Source organism: Apis florea, unplaced genomic scaffold (genome assembly GCF_048593485.1).
Source record: "Apis florea isolate Af1SG1 unplaced genomic scaffold, ASM4859348v1 contig_3170_pilon, whole genome shotgun sequence".
Lineage (NCBI taxonomy): Eukaryota > Metazoa > Arthropoda > Insecta > Hymenoptera > Apidae > Apis > Apis florea.
This window is the reverse complement of record NW_028256714.1, coordinates 1,216,205-1,233,537: the sequence shown is the minus strand read 5'-3', so window position 1 is coordinate 1,233,537 and position 17,333 is coordinate 1,216,205. Positions and strand designations below refer to the sequence as shown.

Sequence of the window (17,333 nt, the reverse complement as noted above, 5' to 3'; positions counted from 1 at the left end):
CACGAAACAGTAAAATAAAATATAATCGTGTGTCGTAATGATTGTGTGCTTTGATTCTGCATCGTCGCGATCTATCAAGTGAATATATTTCATATATATATGTATAATATATATATTTTTCTCGTTCGTTTTTCAAATTGTCAAAGATGATCGTTCTTTTTCACGTTTGGATTGCTTACCAGTTTGTCCAATTGTTTATACACCGCCGAGAAATATGGCACGCCATTCGTGCTGAAACACAAGATTTTATCTGTTGTTGGTAAATTAACGTGATATTTCTTTGTTCGTTCGAAAATTTCAATGAGAAATTAAAAATATTGTAATTCGATATAATTAATCGATTATAGATAATATTTAATTAATTTTTCGCAATTTTTCAATGTTGTAAAAACTTTATCTCGTTGAACGTTCCACGATCGAAAATCACAAAACTTTTGACAAACATTCAAAATTTTCCCACTAATTGAAAAGAGGTGTGTTAAAGGAAAAAAGAAAAGAGAAAAAGGGATTAAGAACGAAAACCTTTCACTTAACCGTTTCTTTCCTCGTGGCTTTGGTCAAAACTCAAATTTACGAAGAACCGTTTCACAATTTGGTTTGGCAAACGAGACGAAGTTTCGTCGAAACTTTAGATTTCAATTTCTCCCCGAGTTGGGGAAATTTTCGAAGGTTTACCTTTCAAAGAGGCTGTTGTAATAAGTGAGTCCTTGTTCCAGGTCCACCAGTAAAGCGGTTACCAAGTTGGTGAAGTCCTGCAGGACTTTATCTGCATCCTGATCGGGTTCCTTGTCGTAACACATTGTTTGCTGCCTCGTGTCCTCGTACCTGAACGTCGTTCGTGTAATAAATATTCGAAGGGGGGATGGAGATGAAATGAAAAAAGTTTGACCACTGACCATTCGAGGGTTCCTTTTCTTAGGGCGGTTATTATTTCCCCTCGAATTTCCTTGTTGAACGGGCAACACGCCCGGAAAGCTTTCATGTTCGACAACAGACCTAAACATCTGTAAAAAATAAATAAAAAAATGTATATCATCGCAGTATTTGTTTCATTCTTGATGAAGCGGTTACAAATATTCGAAGAATTTTACACTACATTTTTGTTTTTGAAAAGAAAAATGAACACTCCTTTGTCTTAATTTTTTATCCAGATCTGAATTTTTTAGATTTTTTTTATTTTATTTTAAACAAAAAAAATCACAAATTAAATAATTTCTTCAATCCTTCATCTCGATACTATCGATATTGCGAGTAACAGAAAATCTTGTCTTTTAAAATGCTTTTCGTTTCATCTCGATACGATTATTCGTTTCCTGAGATATTGAAACGAACTCTGAATTCCACAATTCCTATTCTATATTCGCGATCGCTGACTCATCTTTTTCCCCCCCAATTTTATTACTATTAATACGAAAAAAAGTAACAGGAAAAGAAAAAAATAGATTACGACGCGTTCTGGAACTCATTCATCATTCGAATTTCTTCCATTTCTATAAAATTCTTTCATTTTGAAAATTAATCAAGATATCGATTCGAAGCAAAGTTCATTGCAAAGAAAAATTTCTATAGAATAAATTTTGCGATTTTCCATTCACAATTTGCATTATTTTCTATATATCCCAAAGTTTCTTCTTCAGAAAAGAATCGTCCTCGAATCGGAAGAAAATTGATCGAACTTTCGATCTCTTCTTTTCTGGAATCAGAAACACGTACCTGAGAAGATAATCCAACTTGGAGATGGAAGGTCGATGCAACGGGGGAAACAGCACTCGATGCTGTCGAACTTTCTTCAACGTGACCTCGAGGAATTCGTTGAAAGAATCCGCGAGACACTGTTCCTCGTCTCTGGAAAGCGTGTCCGTGTGCCACGCGTTGTCCAATTCCTGGAAACGAGATAATTACTCCTCATCGTCGAAGCGTATGCAACCTCGAAGAGAAGATTTAAACCTGAAGAAGACGATGAAGGGTCTTTGGGTCGCACGCCGATTGCCTGGATGTCGCCACCCATCTGACCAACGCTTGTTGCAGCTCCGTCACGTCACCTTGGACGGCGTGTTGATGAAGAATCGTTAGCGCCGTTTGTGGCAATTCCCCCGTGAAATCTTCCTGAATGGACGGGACAAGAAGCGCATAAAATACGCGAAATAAAAGATAAGATTTTGGAAAGCAAAAGAAAAAGGGGGGGGTTTAATCTGATCAGCGCCGTTAATATTAAAACGAAATAAAATGGGAATAAAAATATATAGAATTTCTTCTCTCTTAATTTGAAGAAAATTTAATTTGTTTGAAAAAATATCCCACTTTTTACGTTTCACATTTCCACCAACTTGAAAAATTGAAGTTGTTATAAATCGCACGAAATTAATAAAAATTGTTAATATCCATTTAATCTACTTTTTTACTTTTGCACGTTTCACACATATATTACTCGCGTTTAAGAATCGAACGATTCTTGTTTTTTTTATGCGTTTTATTAAAATGAAATTCTCTCTGCACTCTTTTTTTTTTTTCCCTCTTTTCTCCCTTCACTTTGAAAAATGTTGAAATTAAAGAATTGTTGGAGAGAGATCATAACGAGGGATGATGGGACGAAAAACGAAGAATTCAAGGGGGGATGGATTCATCCGTGTTGATCTTCATTTAAAAAATTTGTTTGCACGCGTACGTTTACATAAAATATTTCCAGAGTGGCGTACCCCTTGTTTGTTCATCTCGTGATTGAGAAAGACGGTATAAAGTCTCTCCTGTTGCCTCAGCTCGCCCCAATTGTCTTCCTCGGACGTCCCCCTGTCCTCCCTGGTTGATAGCCACAGTTTTAATCTAATTCTACCTTGAATAGTGCTTCGTTGCGTTCTGGCTTCTAATTTGTACCATCGATCCAATCCGGTGCTTGGAATATCCTGTCAACGAAAAGATCCTCTCTCTCTCTCTCTCTCTCTCTCTCTGTCTTGTTTACCTCGCGTTGAAGCATAAAAAAAAAAAAAAAAAGAAAAATGAAACCGCAACTTTAAAATTAACGCACAGTAAAACTGCTTCGACGATCGATAAAGTTGCGATAAAAGTTGTGATGTTAAACGCGTTGAAATTTTATTCACGACAAAAGGTGTTAATCTAACATTTTTAGAATGGGTTATGTTTAGAAATTTAATCGATAACGTAACAATTATAATTGGAAATTATGAGAAAATCGAACTATCGTCGATTTAAATATACATTTCTTCCGAATCTTGAAATCTTCTTATCACCTCACCTGAAGAGGAATATTCACGCAGCCAAGAAAGTCGTCCTGGCCCCCGGATCTCGCGCTCTGCGCGATCTGCTTGAAGAATCTTCCCAGCCCTTTCACGCCCCGCACCTCGTTCAATTTGCTCACCGCGTCGAACACCGAGGACTCGTCGTCATGGTCCCTGAAACTATGTCTGTCAGGGCAACACAAACACTTGCGACACAGGGAAGAGACACAGACTTGCATCGGAACATTCCAAGGGGATCATCGATTCTCGTTTCGATCGTGTAATAACGAGTTGTTGATGAATCGATCAATTATTGAGACGCGAACGATAATGAAACGAAGAATAAGAAGAATGCAATCAAGAGGGAGGGGGGGGGGGGAATTGTGGACTTGTATTTTATTGACTTTTAAACTCTCCGCACAATTCTTGCTACGATTCTACATTTTATCGAGTCACTAATATTATCACAATGGTAGGAATATGAATTAAAAATAGTGAAAGAAAGGGGAAAAAAATCCGCCAATTTCCGATCAATCGCCGAAAAAATTCCGAATCGATTCTCGGATATAATATCGAGGGGGAAAAGATGGAAAGAAAGAAGAGAAAAAAAAGAGGAAATTTCATTCATCGCATCGTTCACAGACATAACCATCAAAATCCACACCATCGAGCAAGATTGGCGAGCTGGCAGCTCGATAAACGACACCACTCACCATATGTCCAGGTGCAGGATGTCCGTATTGATGTCATCGATGTCGCTGAAAAATGAAGGAGAGAGAGAGAAAAAAAAAGGTATATATTAAACCTGTATCTCTTTCGGACGATGAGATTTCGCGTAACGCGTTTTTGATCGCGTTTCTCCCCCAAAGGAGGCAAGGAAGAAAGGAAAAGAAATCCCCCAGGGAGACGTTGGAAGTGCTTACAAACGAAATTTCTCGTTCCATCGTGGGCTGAGCGTGTGTGGCTTGACGGTGGTCGCGCGTATGAACTTGGCTGGCACGGCCCCGCTCAACGACTCCCTATGCTCGCGCCTGTTCGTGTGCTCTTTGCGCTTGAACGACAACCTGAAACTGTTTTTCAACGGTTTTATGATAACGGTTTCTTTTCCCCCTCCTAACATTCTTTCGGGCCAGCGTCAACTTTAATTACATAAATACAAGATATATAAACAATAGAATCGTTTATTAAGAGAGTGGTGGAGGGAAATGAATTAGAAATAATTATTTTGTAGTATTGATTTATACTAATAATATTACGTAACAAGTAGTACGGCCTAATCGAGTGGTCAGGCAACACGGTGAAACAACACGGTTGTTATTACTTTCATCGAAAACGAGACTCTCTATAATGAATTATTAAAACAAAAAAAAAAAAATGTTTAAAGATTCAGAAACGCATGGAACTCGGTATGAATCGCTCCTCCCTTTCTTCAAACGAATATTCGCGAGGGCGAATTATTCAATTATGACATAACGTAACAAGTTGGAAAATGTATTATTCAAAGTACAGGGATACTTGGTTCAATTTCCATCTAAAATCCACCAAATATTACAACTCATACGATTATAATAGGTTATATCTTCAACTATAACGATAACCGGGGGGTAAGCGCTACGATATTCCATTAAAACTATTCTCATAGCCTGCCCCGAAACATCACGATTCGACCGAATTAACCCCGATAATCGTCTTCAAACAATTCCCTTAATCTCCCCGCGATTAGATCCAACGAACATGTTATAATTTAACAAACGGGGGGGGGGGGACACGTGTCTCTCTCACAATTTCTTCGCTCGTTTCCTCGCCATCTTCTCCACGTTCGGCATTCTTCTTCGATTTTTCGAAGATCGAAAAGAAAAAAACACGACGATTAGCACACTGAGACACACTTAACAGCTCGGGGAAGAGGAGAGAATGTCGGCGGAGACACAGCCGCTGCAAACGCTCGATTCTCAATGCAGCTCGCGGCCTTATTCCGAAACCATCGCATGGACAGAAGTTGTCGCATCCGGTGACGGTGCTTTGTTACACGCGAAGCATTGTGGGAGCGTCACATCGAGTAAGGCAAAGCCTGCTCTTTTTTATCTCTTCCGTAGAACGGTTTCGAGTTTGAGGATTAATCGGCCGATTGGTGAGTTTTTATCGCTTATGCTGGATATATAATGGTCTTTTTTTTTTTTTTTAGAAAAAGTTGATGGAATTAAGACTGGAGAAAAACAATTGGTGTACAATTGTTGGAAAAAGAATTTTTAGTTTCGAAGGGAATGACGGTTTTATTTTAGACCAGGCACGCATTTTTATAACGTTCTGGAGAATATCCTCGACGTAGTAAAGATTCTTTTCGTGGAATATCCACGTTTGCAAAGGATATGTTTAAAAAAAAAAGTTCAACTTTGGTCTCAGTTTCATCGAAAGACTCAACCAATATGCGGGGAAACGATCTAATTTTCATACAGGTATCTCTACTATCAAAATACACTGAACTTTCGAGTTACAGACGTTTATTATTCATAATCGTTCGTTACATGCGACTCGACGAGAAAATACATGGAACGCAATTTCTCTTTAACCTTTGCATCAAAAATGTGCACGATGCTCGCAAAAGATCATCAGCACACAATTCGAGTTGCTTTGACGCTGTGTATCGAGAGAAAAAAAAAATTGACGATAAAAACAAAATATCAATGCTACGTTTCTAGAGAAAGATACTCGATGCGCGATAACTCCGATCGCTCGTCATCGTACGATACCTGACATCTTAATAGAGCGACTATAGGTCGCTCGTAGTAGTCTTGTGCAAAGCAATTATAGTATCTCACTGACATCATCTTGTATAGAGCTACTACAGTCGGCCATAGTATCTCACTTATATAGAATGACTATAGTTATCCTTAGTTCCTCAATCTTATGCAGAGCGACTATAATCGCCCATAGTATCTCAGTAGCATCTTGTGTAAAGCGACTATAATCGCCTATAGTACTTCACTGACATCATCTTGTATAGAGCTACTATAGTCGGCCATAGTATCTCACTTATATAGAATGACTATAGTTATTCTTAGTTCCTCAATGGCATCATCTTATGCAGAGCAATTATAGTCACTCGTAGCATCTAACTGAAATCATCTTGTGCAGAGCGACTATAGGTCTCAATGACATCTTGTGCAAAACAATTATGATCACCCGTAGTACGTAATACTTCACTGGCATCATCTTGTATAGAGGTATTATAGTCGCCCGTAGAACCTCACCTATATAGAATGACTATAGTTATCCTTAGTTCCTCAGTGGCATCATCTTATGCAGAGCGACTATAGTCACTCGTAGTACCTCACTTATATAGAATGACTATAGTTATCCTTAGTTCCTCAATGGCTTCATCTTATGCAGAGCAATTATAGTCACTCGTAGTACCTCACTGAAATCATCTTGTGCAGAGCGACTATACTCGCCCGTAATACCTCACTGGCATCTTATATAGAATGACTATAGTTATCCTTAGTTCGTCAGTGGCATCATCTTATGCAGAGCGACTATAGTCACTCGTAGTACCTCACTTATATAGAATGACTACAGTTATCCTTAGTTTCTCAGTGAAATCATTTTATGCAGAGTGATTATAGTCATTCGTAGTACCTCACTGAAATCATCTTGTGCAGAGCGACTATACTCGCCCGTAATACCTCACTGGCATCTTATATAGAATGACTATAGTTATCCTTAGTTCGTCAGTGGCATCATCTTATGCAGAGCGACTATAGTCACTCGTAGTACCTCACTTATATAGAATGACTACAGTTATCCTTAGTTCCTCAGTGAAATCATTTTATGCAGAGTGATTATAGTCATTCGTAGTACCTCACTGAAATCATCTTGTGCAGAGCGACTATACTCGCCCGTAATACCTCACTGGCATCTTATATAGAATGACTATAGTCGTCCCAAGTTCCTCCTTAGCATCATCTTATGCAGAGTGACTATAATTGCCCATAGTATCTCAGTAGTATCTCAGTAGCATCTTGTGCAAAGCGACTATAGTCGCCCGTTGTAATGCCATTTTATGCAGAGCGACTGTAATCACCCGTAGTATCTCATTGGCATCTTATACAGAGTGACTATTATCGCCCGTAATATTTCGCTGGCATCTTGTGTAGAACGATTATAGTGAAAGTTAGCGAAAGTTAAATGTTAAATACGAAGGAAAAAACCTATTGAATTCGATAAATTCGCAAGAGGATCCATATTTTCAATTTCCCCAATAAATATACGATCAACGAGAAGAAAATCTACTAAAGGATCCATCCTCGATCCTTATTCGATTTTTATTCGAAAATTTGATCGATGCTCACCTGTGATGCTTTCGCAATTTCTCGTGATGCGAATTCTCGGTTTCACCACCGTCGGAAAGGGCTCGGGTCGCCTGTCGCGGGGATGCCGGGGGTGTATGGGGCGAGTGCGCCGTTAAATTCGTCTGCGGACTCAACGGTGCACCGGTATTACCCGGTTGGATTCCCAGCATACAGTAAGGGTCGCTGAATCCTGCACCAAGGAAATATATATATGTATGTATATATATATATATGGAATCTCGTTCGTGGTAATTCCACCTTGACAAACACTCCGCTTAACGACTTCCGTAATTAGAAAGTCGTTGTGAATTTCACCGGGGTGGTATATAACACGCGATTCAAGAAAAGAAAAAAAAAAAGAAAAAAAATTGTAACTCGACACTTTTTCAAACCGAGAAAAAAAATTTATCCCACAAGAATTTTCTGTACACGTAAAAGTATAAGCAGAAGTGGGGAAAGAAACACGATAATTCTGAAAGTTAGAAATTTCCAAAGGATCGAGTTGAACGAGGACAAAATTGCGCGACGATTATTTTGTTATTCGACGAAGCAATGCGAAAAATTGCATTGTTATTGCATATAAAAGAGGCGTTTAATCTTTTTTTTTTTTCGACTTATACGATATCGATCGATTTAAATGGACGATAGAAGGATGAACAGGTCTTGGCAATTATTTGACCCGAGCAAAGTGTTTGAAAGTATTGGGAAAGAATGAAGGAAGGGTCGAAAAGACGCATCGATTCTCACCGCTTGAAAATTTTGTCGAAATTTACGAAATCTTGTTGGATTATGCATGCGTGTAATTCAATGGAAAATTCATTCGTGTTTCAGTGGGGAGACTCGTTAAATTTGTACGGGCGTCGTTACACGATGTTGCATAATTAAATGTAAAACGTGAAATAAATTCTCACCGTTCGCGTCCTTCGCTTCGAGCCCCTCTGCCTCGACCACCACTACGCTCAGGACAACTATCGGAGGCTGAAAAGTATAAAATCCCCTATTAATCTTTACCTCTGTAATTCTTAATTAAAAATCTCTTTCGATCTTGTAATAAATCATTTCCTTTTTTCGTTATTCTCACGTTTATACAGAATAATAATTCCACGAATAAATATTGTAATTGTAATTCCTCCTCTCGTTTTTGATTAATAGGAAACGAAATTATTTCTTGGATATACACGTCTCGATCGGATACTTTTTAATCACGAGGCCGATAAAAAAAAAAAAAGAATTCGACGAAGCTTGCCTACATTATTATTTAAGCCAAGATAAGAAGCGGAACAATAATCGGCATTTCTAATTAATTTGCTTCGGCTTGCTCGAATGCCAGGATCTCGTTCCAAGAATGAAATCGGTTTTTGCCACGATCTTTATTCTCCACTCCACGTCCCATAATAAACACAACTGATTGCAATCGTAGCCTTTGTCTTCGGATAATTCTTCATCTTTATTCGCTACAATAGCTTGCGTTACGATTTTATTCCCTTTGTTTTTTTCGAGATAATAATATCGAGAACAATTATTGATCAATTACTTGCTCCAAGTATATATATATATATACTTTTCGCAAAATGGAATTAGAAAAATTGCAAAAATTAACCTGTGTTAAATCGTTTAAATTCTTAAACACCGTTTCATCATAAACTTCATCTCGAATCGTTTCGACGAGAGAAATAAACACTTTTCTTATAATATTAACGTTATTAAATACTAGAAAGAGAGCAAACCTTCTCTTCAGAGGCGATGTTCAAGTATCGTCGATGTTGATCCTGCGGCACTCCAAAAGCCTCTTGGGCATACCTATAAAGATCCTCTTTGTAGTGAGCGTATTGTCCGGTGCTCGCTCCCACAGTGTTCGCGACCGTGTACAGCACCTCTATGTACAACTGTTCCAGCTGAAAAACAATGTTTTCAAACGATCATTCTCTTAACCATCTTGTGCTAGTTCGTTCGTTGTCGTGCGATCACGTTTATAAAACGTTTCGAGTGCGGTGCGTTTTCCACGATCAATTTTTCGACGAGGGCCATCCACCGAAGAAGAAACTTTGAAACGAGAGATTTTGGCTCCCTTTGTCTTTTGCTAATGAAAATATGTCGAAGCATTATTCAACATGAAACAAGGGTGCTCTTCTTTTTTTTTTCTCGTACGTTTCTTTGTGACGCGACGTTGTTTCACGAGAGAGAGAGAGAAAAAAAGGAGTTAAAAAGAGAAATTGGAAATTATATTTTAGAAAATATTATTTATATTTTGGAAATTATATTTATTATTCAAGGGGAGGGGAAATGTAAAAATCGGATGTTTTCGAGATTTTAAAAAGCGTTTCTTCTTTTCGAGGATTCTTTTTTCTTTTTTTTTATTATCGATGGAATTTGTTGCAACGTTTCTTCGTTTTCTTATGTATTGTACCTTTTTTTAGAAATTAGGTTAGAAATTTTTCTAAAATTCGTTGTAACAGTGGCGAGTAGAGTAGGATGATCGCTCGTCAGACGCGAAGAGCAATTAGAAGAAATCGTGGAGAATTTTTCTCCACTGAAACGATCTAATGTCGAACAGAAAGCAGATTTAATCCTTATGATTCCTGTGTTTTATTATTTGCCGCGTTATAGGAATTCGTGAAACGAATAAAGTGCAATTCTGATCGACAGAAAATGGAAACTACGCTGTGTAAAAATAATTTCAGGAATAAAATGATGTAACTTCGATATTTACGGAAAAATAGATTCTCTTCTTTTATTAAATACAGTAGATTCTTGTATGAAATCATGGTTTAATCTTTCTCGGCTAAAACGATGCTCCAATGCTCGACCAAAGCAGATTTAATTCTTAAATTTGGATAATTCTTGAAAATATGTAACTCTAATCGATGGAAAATATTATAAAAATAATTTCTCACTATTTCAAATTAGTTGGTGTATGTTATTGGAAGAAGTGAAACGAATAAATTGATCTCTAGATAATATTGAAAATCAAGATAATTTGTAATTTTGATATTTATAGAAAAATGGAAGCTCTTCTTTTATTAAATAAACAGTGACAGGGAAAATTTAACGAATAAAGTAACTTCCACAAGTTACCTCGATAATTTACGGTTCAAAGTAATAATAATCGAAAATAATTGCAATTGGGAACGGCCGAGATCACACGAGAAGCACTTTGACTATAATAGCTACGAAAAATTATTATTCGATCATTTTAATGAGCAATTACTTGAAATAACTTTATTCGAAATTTTTAACCAGTCACTTTTTCAACGGGTTAATGCCTCCATGAAACGTTTGAAATTTGACGTATGCCAATTTTTATCTTCCACGTTTCATCAAATAGCACAGTATTCCTGTTTTTCTATTGTTTCTATTATTTTCTGTTGTACAGTAATGTAATCAATCGTTGGTCAGACAGAGAGTAGAACGAGAAGCGGTGCCTTAAGCAAGTGGTGTTGGCACGTCACGCTCAGACAGAAGTGGAATAACCAGTGAAAATTCTCAGGATCTCGTCTCTCGCATCTTTCAAATTATTGCCGGCAATTTTTCGAGTAGTAATAATTCTTCCATCCAAGTTTAAGGAATCTTTGATGCATTATCCATGGATGAATTTCATTTTCCATTACTACCTTCTTTCTTTCACGTTTAAATTGCCTTCGTCGTTTTGGCGGAAGAAGGAAGGGGTGATTTCAGTGGAAATAATAATTCGCGAAATGAAGGAGGGGGGAAAAAAAGAAAGAGAGATCTCTGCATCGCCGTCACAGAGAGTCTGGCGTAAGAAGATTCACGATTCCATTGAATTCTTCCTGGAACATCATTATTCTTTCCTCGGTTGACTTTCTTTTTTATTTTTCCTCCGAGCAAACGATCGTTTTTTTTTTTTTTTTTTTTACGAGCAATCGTGCACAAATAATTATTATATCATTTCAACGTTTTGTCTTATCGTAACAAGTTTAAAATTTCTAAGAGTTGATATTGTAATTGGTGTATCGATAACTGTATGGAGAGCGCAAATTTATCATTTATCACTTCAAAAAGAAGTTAATTTTGCGCGTTATTAAATCGAACGAAAATATTTCGTTTTATAAATTGATCGTAAAATTCGAGCTTTTAAAACCTTTGGAGAATTAATAGGAAGAGCTTCGATTTTTTGAAAATATTCACGAAATGAGATTCTGTTAATTATTAACGAATTTTATATCAAACGTTTATTTATATTTGCTGACTCTATGAACTAACCTGCGATTTATCGTACAATATCAATATTCGAATCTCGAAATAAAACGCAACAGATAAGAATATCCTTTTGAAAGAAGTTTTCGCGAAATAAATTTTAATGCATTCGTTTAATTAAACCGAATTATAATATTTCAATACAAGTTACACACCGAATGGTTAATATCTCATTATTTCATTCGAAAATAAATTTTATTCGATTCATCGATCGATACACAACGACTACACGGACGAACAATATGCTATTCATCGACACATCTCCATATTGCACGCACGCTTTAATATTCATATCGTATTTATTCATCGAACCTAAATTTAACCAATTTTATCAAACCTATTCATAGAACCTTCTATCCGTATAAAAAACAAATATTATTCAGAAATATAAAAAAAACAGCCTACTCACGTATGCATAAACGCGTGATCAATATCCATTCTCTGCATTAACGCAAAAAAAAAGAGAGAGAGAGAGAGAGAGAGAGAAAAGAAAGATCATAAAATCGCAAGGAAAACGCCACAAAAAGAATCATATCGCAACAACCGCTTAACCGTGATGATTCTCGTGATTGAACATTCTCGTGACCGTTCCCGATATCTTGCACGAAATATCGAGATTTCTGGGAAATGCAATCATGAAATTGCGGAATCGTTTGCCGGATAAACAAACGCCGGTCATGTTATTAAAACGGAGTGTCCCTCGATTGACTTGCGCGTATAATATTTCAATGGGAATACAAGTAGCGTGATGGATGGCAAAATACGCGCGGACAAAGGGCCATGCACAGGCGATCAGTGTGACGTTTGTATTAATGAACATTCACCGAGTAGAAACCGCATCGATTCTGCACGTTCATTAATGTCGCGCTTTTTCCTTCCAGCGTATATGGATATATAGAACGTGCAAAGTACGCATTGCGTCGCAACGTAGAATCGTGAAACTTGATAAAAATCTTTCGTTTTTTCCCTTTTTTCTTTATTAATAAACACCCCAGCGTGATTTCTCAAATGTCACTGTCGGAAAGAACGGAGCGATAAACCGTGAAGTAGTTTCAATATTTTTATTTTGTATATTTTGAAATAAAATTTACTTTTCATTAATCATCAGCTGCGATATCGATTTTGAATCAATGCCTCTATTTCTATTTCTTCTTGCTCTCTACTTCGTCCGTTTCAACCGTTTGGAGACTTTCCAAAGTCGATCTTAAATATTCTGGTCTGAATATAAGCCTCTAATTGGCTGTCCAACTTCAACTCAGTTCTGCATTATCGTAACAACACCCTCCTACGTTGCCACGTACGGTATAATTGTAGATTTAAAATTGTACAAAGATGCAGAGTGGTTCGCCAACAAATTCTGCGATTCCAATGTATATTTTGTATTTATATTTCAGTGCTCCTGTTTTAATTCTCCTTTGCACTCATATACTCGTTGTTCTACACTTTATTAATATTACGTGTAATATAATCACATTCACCCTTGTTGATTAGTACTCCTTAAATATAAATACAAGTGCAAATTTTATTTTTCTCGAACACGAAGACACCCCAAATATGTGACGAACGTGTTAACAAAGATCGCCATTAAAATTTTTTTCGAAATCTGGCATGATTTATAAAATTACATCGCTTGCGAATTTTTAGTTCGAGATAGATGTGTTCACCGATCTTCAATTTTTTTTCTGGAAAAATCGAAATTTAAAGAATTCATTGAACAGGAAGGCTAATATTCATGTGTCGGTTAAATTCAACAGATCACTTCTACTGTATGAATATGAGGTTTCTAGAAAAAGGAATAAAAATCCTTTGGATAAGAGGAAAGGAGACGAAGGTTTTGGAAAATTTATCTACGAGTTGTAATTGACTGAAAAAGAAAAATGTATATAAGAAAGTGGCGGTATTAAGTTTCCAATCAATTTTCAATTTTCATCCGGTATAATATAAATGCAGACCGGTACTCGAGATTGTGTTTTCGGCCTGTTATCGTGCTTTCATTTTCATAGTCGCGCGATTAATTTCAGGCACGAAAGTGTATTGTTTAAAGCGCGATTAAATTCGACGCGCACCTGGCTGCATTACGTCGGCCGAAAGTAGTTAACAACTCTATCTCGCGTTAAATGATAGTGGATGGTTGCAAGCTTTCGCGTTTATACCATGCCTGCCTGTTACAACCTGTCGTGTTGAAAACCGGAAACTTACACACGTTTCGTGCAGTAAACTTTCATAATTAACGCGACCTTATCTTTATTCGTATTCTTTCTTAAAAATTTCCTTATCGTTCTTATAATTACAACCCCGTTGAATTTTTAAGACAAATTCTATCGTAACGAAACGATCAATTTCTTTTATTCCTTTCTTTCCTTTTGTGGGATTTATATATACTTCGAAATACCTCCTTTTTGGTGAAACGATAGGACTGCGAAGACGTCAAACTGGTATCTCTGGACGGTGGTGGTGGTTCCTTGGCCCTGGCCTCCACTTCCTGAAGGACCACGAGCCTTCGGTTTTCCTGCCTCCAAGATAACGCGGTGAAACTTTCGAAGAAGGAACCATCCGTTTCTTGAACTCTGCAACAGACAGAATAGCATTAAAGATTCGTTTTATTAATCACGAATCGTGTATAAAATATTTCTCGAACGATAAAAATACAAAGAATTGTTCCGTTCGAACGATTGATTAAATGGTGTCGATAATTAATCTTATAGAAGAAGAAAGGAATTCGAGGAGTTGAAAATTATGACGAACGATCCACGACGATTCGAATTTTATTTCCGTTTCGTTTTCTCCTCGCGTGTGCGCCCAGTCTCGTTGCAGTAATATCGATCAGACGAAGTACGCGCGTTTTTTTCTTCTGCCCTCCACTCTCTCTTAATTAATATACCACACTGGAGAACGAAACGCGTTTGAGAATTGCCGTTTAAAAAAAGAAAAAAAACCATCCACGCGAGAAAATTTCCCTCTGGACATCGATCCTCCTTCGATTTCACGCCCGATTCTACCACGATTCTTCATCGTCCGTATTCGTATTTAACCAAATTTGTTTATTTATTTTTTTATTTGATCGATGATTAATATCGCGGATTTGTGCGAAATCAAATTTTTCTTTTTTTTTATTAAAGAAGTGAAGGCTAACTAACGATGAAACACAAAGTTTATTACTATCGAGATTTTTGTTCAAATTTTACACAAAAACTATCCGCGGTGTAATAGTAATTTTATCGATTTTTCGTTCAATAAACGACAAACGGGGAAAAATTATTAACACACGTATATACACGCGCATAATGAATTAAACAAAAACACACATCGAAAGGATGGATCATTTTCCACATTCGACAATGGATATTTTATCGAGAACACCACCGCGATAAAATATTATTTTATCAAACAAAGTGGTGTATACTTGTTCGATGAGGAAGAAGCGGTGTCGAATATTTCCAATGGCAATGGAGTCGCCATGTTGCGGCCGATGACGTGGCCAGCCATATTTCATCGCGACGAATATTTCGAATTAATGACACACAGCCACCCGGTAAAGTCAACAGGTACAGCTATCAATTTTCGTATTCCCATTAATAAAACTATATTTCGATCTCGGCATATATTTCCGAACACGCGAAATTCAACTTTTGTTTATTCTTTCTCGTCACATTTATTGTTTTTTTTTTTTCGAAAAATTTCGAAAATTCACCCTTATAATTACACAATCTCCATCGATTTCAAAGTTAAAAAAAAAAAAATACATCATGCAATTACATCTCGAAAAATAAATTCAGCTTGTGAACCGATTCGAGGGATGAATATATATCTTTTCTAATAAAGCTATATTTCGATCTTAGGATATATTTCCGAACACGCGAAATTCAACTTTTGTTTATGTTTATTCTTTCTCGTCTCATTTATTGTTTTTTTTTTTCGAAAAATTTCGAAAATTCACCCTTATAATTACACAATCTCCATCGATTTCAAAGTTAAAAAAAAAAAAATACATCATGCAATTACATCTCGAAAAATAAATTCAGTTTGTGAACCGATTCGAGGGATGAATATATATCTTTTCTAATAAAGCTATATTTCGATCTTAGGATATATTTCCGAACACGCGAAATTCAACTTTTGTTTATGTTTATTCTTTCTCGTCTCATTTATTGTTTTTTTTTTCGAAAAATTTCGAAAATTCACCCTTATAATTACACAATCTCCATCGATTTCAAAGTTAAAAAAAAAAAAAATACATCATGCAATTACATCTCGAAAAATAAATTCAGCTTGTGAACCGATTCGAGGGATGAATATATATCTTTTTTGAAAACAACGGAATCCGTCCCGAATTCAAGGGTGGAAGGAGAATGGGAGAAATGAAAAATATGCAGATGAAAAGTACGTTAAGCGAGCGTGGCTTTGACGTGTCTAAAGGATCTAATTTAAATCCGAAAGAAGCGACGCCATCGTGTCTCCCCGAGGAGGGCTTCGACTCGGACACGGCACGACACGAGAGCCACTTTCTTCTCGCCGACTCGTAGAAATAGAATCAGTATTTCGCGAGTAATATTCTTCTCTTTAATAAACTCGAACAAGGAAAGTGATCCGTTTACGATATATAAAGTGACAGAAAAATGACGATAGTGAGATAGTTTTTCGAATTAAAAAGAGACGATGACACGCAAAATTTAACGAGAAAAATCATTTTGATGATTCGTGGAAATTAGCGTTTCCACTCTTTGCAAACATCGTTTTAATAACAATTCAAGGAAATTGATGCGTGAAAATGACAGAAATCGGAATCGGATCGTGACAGTTTTTCGAATTTCCAAGTTAAAAAGAGACGATGACGCAAAAATTTAACGAGGAAAATCATTTTGAGAACGAGATCTTGAACTTGGTGAAAATCCAAGTTAATTGGATCGAGTAATTAGGCAAATTGCAGATTCGTTGAAAAAGTGGCTCATAACTGGAAATTATAGAGTTGGTACCAAATATTTTAATTAATTTAAATTTCGTGATTTTCGTAATTTTCTAATTAAATTCCAAGAGAATCGAATGATTTTATTAATACAAAATTTTATAATGTCCATTTTCCTGCTGTTTCGCAAGGGAATAATAATAAAATAGAATAAATTCTTTTCAACGCGTTGATTCGGCGATTCAACGATTTTTAAACGATTAAAAACGATCTCGTCGAGAACGTAACGATCGATGTAGTAACGCGTTATTCAAGAAATAAACGATTGTTCGGGGTTCGTGTAACGTCACTAAACGGATTTATGGTTTCTTGGCGCACACGATTTATGGAACACTCATTTGAATTTATAGCGTTTTGAATCGTGCATTTATTTAGAATTCGTCACGTGAATGAAACTTTTATATTTCGAAACAATAATAACGATCAAAAGAAAAGAAGATGTATTATACTCTTAGTCGAATCCTCAGAGATTATATTAACATATATATATAATAATCAAAAAAAAAAAAAAAAAAAAAAAAAAAAAAAGGAAAGAATAGAATTATCGAGGAATCGACGAACACACAGACTTTT

At 36.4% G+C, this 17,333-nt stretch overlaps 1 protein-coding gene across 3 annotated transcripts in view; it reads right to left on the bottom strand.

Moving 5' to 3' along the window:
* The window catches only part of unc-13-4A (BAI1 associated protein 3), a 91,884-nt gene that overhangs the window by 12,378 nt on the left and 62,173 nt on the right, over positions 1-17,333 (bottom strand). For all 3 annotated transcript variants that reach the window (XM_086910214.1, XM_086910212.1, XM_086910213.1), the window contains exons 4-16: positions 14,190-14,364; positions 9,310-9,477; positions 8,494-8,560; positions 7,583-7,772; positions 4,157-4,303; positions 3,947-3,991; positions 3,251-3,407; positions 2,697-2,900; positions 1,948-2,106; positions 1,714-1,883; positions 897-1,004; positions 676-825; positions 180-231 (exon numbers count right to left, since the gene is read on the bottom strand). In XM_086910214.1, the coding sequence (XP_086766340.1) occupies positions 180-231; positions 676-825; positions 897-1,004; positions 1,714-1,883; positions 1,948-2,106; positions 2,697-2,900; positions 3,251-3,407; positions 3,947-3,991; positions 4,157-4,303; positions 7,583-7,772; positions 8,494-8,560; positions 9,310-9,477; positions 14,190-14,364 (1,792 nt within the window). The remainder of the gene's footprint in view (positions 1-179; positions 232-675; positions 826-896; positions 1,005-1,713; positions 1,884-1,947; positions 2,107-2,696; positions 2,901-3,250; positions 3,408-3,946; positions 3,992-4,156; positions 4,304-7,582; positions 7,773-8,493; positions 8,561-9,309; positions 9,478-14,189; positions 14,365-17,333) is intronic.